General features: G+C 51.0%; 1 protein-coding gene across 1 annotated transcript; it reads right to left on the reverse strand.

Moving 5' to 3' along the window:
• Positions 1–781: 781 nt before the first annotated feature.
• On the reverse strand, positions 782–6,242 carry FITM2 (fat storage inducing transmembrane protein 2). The gene is made up of 2 exons (XM_084271370.1): positions 6,055–6,242; positions 782–3,574 (listed from the first exon to the last, which is right to left on the reverse strand). Exons 1-2 carry the CDS (start codon positions 6,225–6,227, stop codon positions 2,932–2,934), a joined length of 816 nt encoding a protein of 271 aa, XP_084127496.1. The 5' UTR covers positions 6,228–6,242; the 3' UTR covers positions 782–2,931.
• Positions 6,243–8,979: the final 2,737 nt, after the last annotated feature.

Consider the following 8,979-nt stretch of genomic DNA (forward strand, 5'->3'; position numbering starts at 1 on the left):
TATCCTTTAAAACGTTGCACTTACTTAAAAAACACCTTGTATTAACAGTAAGAGTTGACAGCTGAAAGAAAGGATTTGTCCCTTTGGCCAAGGACAACACACCCAGCTGCTCACAGCACTGTTTCTCTTTGGGCACAGACCTGTTGTAGAGAGGCCACATTTTAATTGTGATGATAGAAGTTTATATGGGGGAGGGAAGGAACTCAGACAAAGGTGCTGGCAGCGTGTGAGCAGAAAAGCTGGAACCTCTGATTTGTGAGGCATTTGTGAAAGCACAAGGAAACAAAGCCCAACTCTGAAACAGTGTCAAGAAAACAGACTTTTTTAAAAAAGGGCATTGAGCAGGAGGGAACCCTCTAAGCCAGCAGCTGGCACGTGGTCTCTGTGCACTGAGACGTGGATGCCAGGATTTCCAAACTCCTAAAGAGCATTACAGCCCACAAGAGCTCTCCCACAGATTGCCACGGATTAGGGTCTCGCTTGGCTACAACAAGCGACTGTCCGTGTCTACAAAGCCAGCTGCCTGATGTAACGGGCTCACATCAGAAGGCTTGCTTTTGCCAGGCACTGGGTTCTTCTTGATTTGCCTTTGTGGTTTCTTTTTACACCCTGTACTTTTGAGAATCTGTTTGATTAAGCTATTCAAATCCTGCAGAATTGTCAATGCCAGGATGAGCATGCATCTGGGAGTCACACTGTGAGGCTGGATCATTCAAGGAACCGAAGAGCAACAGCAGTTATCTGTACAGGCATCAGAAACACTCGCAGACACAAACACTGATAAAGTTTTCAGGTGTTTAAATAAAAGTTTGCTTTCACTGTATAAATACAATCTTTGCAAATAACCATCTCCCACATCATTTCCAGGATAACAAAAGCTGTATGACACTGGTGAAAAGTGGACAGAACCATCCATATAGTGATTGCACAGAAGATTTGTGGCACCACAGATAATTTCAGCCAGTCAGATGGTTTAAATAAATAGCATTTTCTGTTCCAAGGCTTCTCTATATGGCAAAGTTACATAAAGATAACTTAAACCAGAAATTTAAATCTAATTAAATTAATCACAAAACCTTCTGGGTATATAATCCTTTTCCATAGCCAAAGTGCCTTGCAGTCTCGCTTCTCTATGGGGAGCAGGCTTACATTACATAAAAAGAATGTCTGCAAATGAATTTGCATAGTTTAAACAAATTTAGTTAAACCCAATATGAGTTAATCAGTGCAAGTTTTCCAAAAAGTCAGCTTAAAAGGCAATTTATTGCAAAAAAACCCAAAAAACCCGAGAGGAGGAGCTTGACAGAAAATACATAACCTCCTGAAACAGCTTCTTTCTGTGAGGTGATCTGTACTTTCTGTGGGCACACAACTCCCACCTGCCACCAAATTCAGTGAAGGTTCAGGTGACTTCACCTCTCCTCCAAGGCAGACCACAGGCATGGAACCAACACTGCTCTATTTATTGCAACCGATGCCGCTCTCTTGCTGAAAGAGAGCTGGTGAGATGACAAAAAGAAACGCTCTGAGATTAGATTACAGTGCATCCTACCCTATATTCAGCAAAATAATCACCTTAGAGTCCAATACTACAGTCAGATCAAGCCTGCTCTTGGATGAGCAGACGTTGCCTGCAGCCTCACAGCCCTTTTGGGATGTCTTGCTCATCACTCCAACCACCAAACACATTTTTGTTTGCCTTATTTTTGGATAAGCCTTTAGGAAATAATAAAAAGCTTTTATCTTGAAAAACTATGCTAAATGTCTGATTGGTATGATGAGTAAACCCATCCCACCTCATAGCTATTCACGACACAGCAGTAGTGTTTTATCCAGTAGCAGGTTTCCAGCCACATCAAAAGCAGCCACAGCTTCATATGCAAACAAAATCAAGTTGGTTATTGATATTGCTGGATAATCAAGAATAAATATTGCTTCAAGCACACTGCTTTGCAGCTCTTAGGATAAACATGGTGTTTCATTCATTACCAAGTAGACTATTTGGGAAAGAGCAGGTTAAGCTGACTTGTTCCTAACAAGTTTCATTGTACTTCTAGAAGGAACACACCACAAAGTACCACTTGTTGCAAAGCATGCAACTTCTCTAAGATTAAAAAAAAAAAAAACAACCAATTAAAACCCCAATTCTTGTATTAGACTTTTTAGCAAAACTGGAAAGGGGTTGTTTTTTGGGTCAATAAAATAACAAAATATTATTATTACAGATACTTCACCTAAGGAGAAAGTTAAGGCTTGTTTTTTAAGAGTTTCCTTTCCAAAGGCAGGCGAGAACTCGAAGTCACAGTCTGCTTAAGACATTACATCTCAGATTTACTCTTTTTGTTGCAGAAGGTGCAGACAGCTAGGAGGTGTTTATGTCAAGTTAGTGTATTTAACACTTGGTAACATGAGACGTTCTAGTTTCAAACAGAACTTCAATACTGCTTCAACGAGTATGGGTATTTTTGCAGCTCAGCAGCATTATTAGTGTTCCCATAAGGCAATAGAGACACGAGTATTAAAAACCAGAAACAGGTTTGGATCACCCACAGTATTTTGACACATATAAACCCAAGAGAGGGAGAATTAATCTGAGATCAGTCAAGCTCTTAAAGAGCAAAGGCCTCTGTCAGCCTTGGATCTGCTCCTCTGCTTGTTTGTAAGAGAAACGGATCCAACTTCTAATTTCTTTGCTGAGAAAGGCAGTCAGCAGTTCCTGAACAAGAGCAGAGCTCTTCTGATACGCCTTTTTTTTTTCTTCCTCCCAAGGAAGAAGCTCATTACCACCTGCCAGCCATCAGCTAGTACAGATCTGCTTTCCTCCTGCCCATCACCTTGTTCCTTACAGTGGAAATAACGTCAACATTCCTACATTCAACTACCATGAACTTTCAGTACTGAAAGCAAAATCCAAACATTTTAAAACTTGTTTTATCTGCTGTAACTATATTTCTTTGAACTCGAAGGTATATTTGGAAGAGGCAGTCCAGGAGAAAAGGGTTTCAAATACCAAAACCTGTACGTCCCATACCAAGCCGACAGACCTATCAGCACACCGAGCAGCTTTTGACTGAAGTCATGGAAGTACAGGGCAGTGCAGAGAAACATGAACACCCAGACCATGGTGAGAAAGCACAAGGAAACGAACAGGCCGTTGACCACAACACGCAGCTTCGAGTTCTGGTCTATGGACAAGCTTTCCAGCACAGCCACTTCCTCCACAATCATCAGAGCACAGTAGGAGAGCAGGAAACAGTGCCCTGAGATATCAAAACCGTCCCAGACCCCGCTGTCCTGGTGGCACTCCTGCTTGGTGGCGTACAGCCGGCGAGGCTCGCCGGCTTTGCCCGGGGCGGAGCAGGCGCCGGTGAGGTTCTCGATGTAGATGAAGAGGCGGGTGCAGAGGTACCAGATGGCAGTACCCACCAGCAGGGCGCTGAGACGCCGCAGCACCACCAAGATGCTCTTTGTGGGACCGTAGAGGAACGTGCTCTTGGCAAACTGGTAGGTGGTGAGGGCGATGAAGGGCAGCAGGAGCCAGAACGTCCATGCCCAAGCCACTTTGACAAAGTACCTGCCAGAGAAAAGCCAAGAGAGAAACATGCAGGTGTGAAACTTCACAGGAGATGAGCTAAGTGGTGGTGCTTGATGGAGGAGGTTTTCAAGGTCAGTGTTTAGAGCTAAATCAGACACTCACGCCCTCCCCTCAAAGTAAAGCACAGCTATAAACTTAACCCTCTCCTCACTACTTCTCTCAGGCCCAACACCTGAATCCTCCCTCAACCAGGTATTTCAACAGTTTCCCACACAGTGTTCTCTCAGACCTAGAGCCCTTGTTCAGACTTGCAGTTCAGTTTTGCAATCCCTTTTGCCCTACAAACCCGCTCAACTTTGCCCTACTCTGAGTGCAGCTGCAAAGAAGGTATTTTTAGCTTGCCACCCCAGCCACAGTAACCCTTTCTCTGACCCTCCTCCTCCATCTCAATTATCTGTGCTTCCCAACATCACCCTCTAATACTGAATAAGACAGTTAGGAGAAAGGCTGGCTTTTCTTTCCCCAAATCAACCCATGAAACTTTTACTCCGTTATCACTGTATGAAATAAAGGAAGCAGCATGATGTGTTTGCTTCTTTGCCATCCATCCAGCTGCTGAGAGCTTTCCTTTGGCAAACACAAATCCTTCCATCTCTAAATTCACTCTCCACCTTGACAATTTTTGCTGTGATGCCTATAAAATGTTGAAAACCATCTAGTGATGTGCTGATATCCTGATTAGGAGGAGACAGTATTGCATAACTAGTCGTCTCTGCAAATCTTAAAGTGGAGGAGGTACAAGTGAATTTACTAGTGAGTTAAGGAGACCACAGCCTATGACCCTCTTTCTCCCCTTAGGGCCTTCCAACACAGCTTGCTTCCTATCGGCTGGTGGGAGAGGGGAACTGTGCAGCCCCCTCTTTACCCACATCCCACCTTGAAAAACAGAGATGGTAGGCTTCTGGTCTGTGGCTGAGCTACACACGGTCATCACCTACTCATCACCTTGGCATCCAAGACAAAACCAAGTAGGAACAGAGTTCTGAATCCTCACCAATAGCCTAAGAGGAAGTGTCAGGGCCTTGCCCAGGATTTTGAGGAGTACCTCCTGTATTCTTCATTTGACAGTAGAAGGGAGATCTGTGGGGCAACTGTGGCTGCTTCTACGGGAGAATATTTGAAAGTTAAATATTTCTTTTATTGAGACAGTTAAGAGCAAAGAACTACACTGACATCATTGCTGTGGGCAAAGCAAGTAATCTGCAGGGAAAATAACTGCTTCAAAAGCTGTCAGTACACACAGACCTGCTCTGTTCAAAGAGGGGGAGCTGAACTGCAGGATGCTTTCACTGCAACATCAATTTCTCCCTTTGAGCACTCCTGCCAGTCCTCTTCACTCACACTAAAGCAGCTCCTCTCCCTCACACCGCTGAAAGGCAAATCCAAACCAAGGAAGCACGAGGACCCCCAAGTCACAGGGCACTCACAATCTTCACTTTGCTTTCTGGCCTGGGGCAGGTAAAGCACACACACTGTGACAGCTCCTCACTGACCCCATGCCCTCCTTCTCCACCAGAACCCGGCCACACATAGCTACAACACACAAGCAGCCCCGAGCAATGGTGAAGCCATGAAACCACCGCCCAGGCACCACAAAGCACTTGCTGTAACTGCTGCTACAGAAGGCGCTGGGAGAGTTGTTTTCTTCAGCTTGCTTTCAGAGCCATTCAGTAACTACACATTTACTCTAACCTGAGGGATTCCCTGGGAGCTAAAGGGGGAAGAAGAATAAACCCGGGGGAGACTCTCCAGCGCCCCGAAACCCTGAGCCGACTGGCTCAGGCACCACACGTGGACACACAGAATCACTAGGATGGAAAAGACCTTTAAGCTCATTGAGTGCAACCGTTCCCGTCCTATGCTAAACCGTATCACCTCATCTGCCCTTTTTTAAACACACCCAGTTACGGTGACTCAGCCCCCTCCCTGGGCAGCCTGTTCCACAGCCCCACAACTCTGCCAGGGAAGAACTTTCCCCTCACACCTGATCTTACCCTGCCCTGGCCCAGCTTGAGGCCGTTTCCCCTTGTCCCATCTCCTGTCCCCTGGCTGAAGAGACCATCGCCCACCTCTCTGCACCCTCCTGGCAGGGCAGTGTAGGTGGTGATAAGGTCTCCCCTCAGCCTCCTCTTCTCCAGGCTGAACACCCCCAGCTCCCTCAGCCGCCCCTCACACGATTTGCCCTCCAGCCCCTTCCCCAGCCTGGCTGCCCTTCTCTGGACTCGCTCCAGGACCTTGATGCCCTTCTGGTAGTGAGGGGTCCCGCCCTGGACACAGCACTCGAGGCTCCGGCCCGGCACCGGCAGCTCCCCGAGCGCCCGTGCCCCGCGCCCGCGGGGCTGGGGCCCGCCCGGTGCCTCCAGCCCCCTCCTCTGCCCCGCCGGGGAGCGCCCGGGGCAGGGCCCGGCTCCCGCTGAGACCTCAGCCGCCCCCCGCGCCCGCCCCGCGGCTCTCCTCACACGTTGAGCGGGTTACGCTTGTTCTGCATGGGCGTCTCGGGCACCAGGTCGCTGTCCTTGAGGGCGGACCCGAGGAGGACGATGGCGAGCAGCAGCCAGGGCAGCCGGCCGCGCACTCGCCCGGCGGCCAGCCCGGCCCGCAGCCCGCGGCCGCACCGCTCCAACCGCTCCATCGCTCCCCGCCGCCACCCGCATCCGCCCGGCCGCCGTAGCGCGTCACGCACCGGCTCCTCCCTCCGCACCGCGCGGCCGCCCCCTGGCGGCGCCCTCCAAGCTGGGACGCAGGCACGGGCCGGGGGGGGGGGGAAACGAGGAGGGGGGGACGGGGGGGAAGCTGTGCGCGTGCGTAGTGCGGGGAGGGGGGGGGGACGGGACGGGGACGGGAGGGCGCCCCCTGGAGGGCGCGGGGGAGGCCGGTGGCGCAGCGGCTCCGTCCCGGCACGGCCCCGGCGGCGGCGCTTTGAGATCCCCGAGCCCGCCCGTCACCCCGCGCCCGCCCGTCTTTCAAACCCCCCGGGTGAGGGGCGCTGACCCCGCCAGTCCCCGGGCAGCCCGCTCCTGGCCCCGACCGCCTTCTGGGGAAGGCGTTTCCCCGTTATCCCACCTCCCCTCCCCGGCACAGCCCTGGGGAAGGCGTTTCCCCGTTATCCCACCTCCCCTCCCCGGCACAGCCCTGGGGAAGGCGTTTCCCCGTTATCCCACCTCCCCTCCCCGGCACAGCCCCTCCGCGGGACAGCGGCACAGCGCCCGCCCGCAGCGCTCCGGAGGAGAACGGAGGGGAGTTAAGAGCGGAGGGGGCGGGGTCTCTGAAGAGAGTTCTTAAGAGAATTTAGGAGTAACTTAAGAGAGTTGTGGGGGCTCTGAAGGCTCCAGCCCCTTTTCACCCTCCAGCTGAGGGGTGCCCGAGCACCCTCGCTGGGGTATTTGATATGTTTCACCCATCGAACCGCTGCCACGGTCATTTCACCCCCCCTTAAAAAAACCCCACAACCCCCCCAGCATCAGTAAAGCTGAGAACTGGGGAAACCAACAGCAAGGCGGTACCCACCCCAACAGCCCCAGCAGGGAGAAGGTGAGAGTGGGAGAGAAAGAAGGGCCCTAGCGCTGCCAGCGCGTCGCAAAGCCGGCTCGCAGGGGTCGTCATCCAACCTGTGGCAATGCCTGGGCTGGAAGAGCAGGAGGACACATCAAAGCAGCTGCGGCAGATAACAGGGAGTTTGGGCTGAGGAGGTTATCCAGGGTAAACGGCATTTGGCAATTTATTATGATGTTGTTTCTAACGAGAGCACCCACGGCCACGTCTAGCACCCCCGAACTCGGAAAGACAGGCAGCTGCGTTCACTCACACGAGCGAGGACGAGAGGGGGCTGGGAGCAGGTTTCACAGCGCCCGGCATTGTCTGCCTAAATCCCCCTCTGCCTTTGAAACCTCGCCTCCTTTGCCTCCCAGGTCTGGGGCTCTTGATCTCCAGACTGTGTGCAACGCCCGCGAGCCGGAGGCGGCGGGCGGCTCGGCGGGCCGCTAATGAAGCATGCTGTGGCGTCCACCGCACGGCAGGAACATTTCATAAGCTCGGCACCTGTTCCAGATGAATGGAGTTGATGGCACGGGCTGGAAATGTGTCTATCCTCAGCCCAGCTGGAAATGTCTGAGGATTATCTCTGTGAATCGCGGATCCTGGCCAGCGCGGTGAGCAAAGCTCAGCTGGGTCCAGGTGTCCTGCAGATTTAGAGTCAATCTCCGCTTTCAGGCCGCGCATTTGCTGCCGTGCGTGTCGGCCAAGGCCAGCAGCCCGTTTGAGGAGCGGATCGCAGCTCCCCTTGGGATGAATTGCAGAAGTTAGGTCTTTTAAACCCACAGAAAGGGCTTTTACTCTTAAGCACAGAATGGGGGTTGTTTAGGCGGGTTGTGGAAGGTGCCCAAAGAGTTTTCACAGACACCCAGTGGAGCTGCATCAGGTATAAACCATACTGAACGGCTTGGATTCATCAGGTATAGCAGATGTGGCTGTCCTTGTTATCTTTTGCCTTAACCTCACCAAACCACTGCTTGATTCCAGCTGAAATCTTCCAGGCTAACTGGTCTTAAAAAATGAAATAATTTCTTTCTTCTGGTTTAATTAGAACCAAGGCCACCAACAAATCGTTTCACTTTCACTGAGAAATCCCACGTTGCCTCTAAAGTAAGCAGGGATCGATTCCCATTAGGGCTATAGAACCAGTTTCAGAGCTGAAGAGTGGTTGGTAAACCTCAAGCCTGCGTGCCCAATCACCCAGAGCTTAAGGTGCTTGTTTGAAGAGGCGATGTGGAGATCCCAGCTGCCTGAGCAGAGGTTTGAGGTAAGATCCAACATGAAGAGCATCCTTCTTCCTGAGCTGCAGCAGGTTTGGAGGAAATCTTTCCTGGTCCGTGAGTTCATGTTGTATCAGGTATTTCACTATTCATTGGTGCAAGAAGAGTGCCAAGGAGTTGTTAATCATTTAAAATAATTAAGTTGCTTAGAAAATTAATTTGCCTCCTTTTGGTGAGTCTGATAACTGCCTGTTAATCAGTGATCACAATGAAGCCAGCCTTGATGATGTGAGATTACAGCAAGGATGCCTTCTGCAGAAACCAGGATCCTCACCTGCAAACGAAGTCACCCCAGTCTCAGGATGCAGACAGAGAAAGAACAACCTCAGCAACCCTTGCCAAGATCCCTGGGCATCTGTACACCCAGTTTAACATTTGTTGTGGAGAAACTCAGGCCTTCTTCTAAGAGAGTGGCAGTTTGCCCCAGCTCACAGTGCTGGTCTGCTGTCACCGTGATGCTGGGGAAATGGTGATGTATGCCAACATGCCACAGCAGCATCACAACCTCGCACAAGAGGCTGCGTCATGAGACCCCTGTGCACAAGTTCTTCCAGCTAAAGACACTTAGAAGGC

Source organism: Gallinula chloropus, assembly GCF_964237585.1.
Source record: "Gallinula chloropus genome assembly, chromosome: 16".
In the NCBI taxonomy this organism is placed as follows: Eukaryota; Metazoa; Chordata; class Aves; order Gruiformes; family Rallidae; genus Gallinula; species Gallinula chloropus.

Excerpts from the sequence above, each read along its gene's own strand:
- FITM2 (XM_084271370.1), bottom strand. The coding sequence starts at position 6,227 with ATGGAGCGGTTGGAGCGGTGCGGCCGCGGGCTGCGGGCCGGGCTGGCC. Across the intron at positions 3,575-6,054 it reads AAGCGTAACCCGCTCAACGT|GTACTTTGTCAAAGTGGCTT; the intron begins GTGAGGAGAGCC and ends TTTCTCTGGCAG.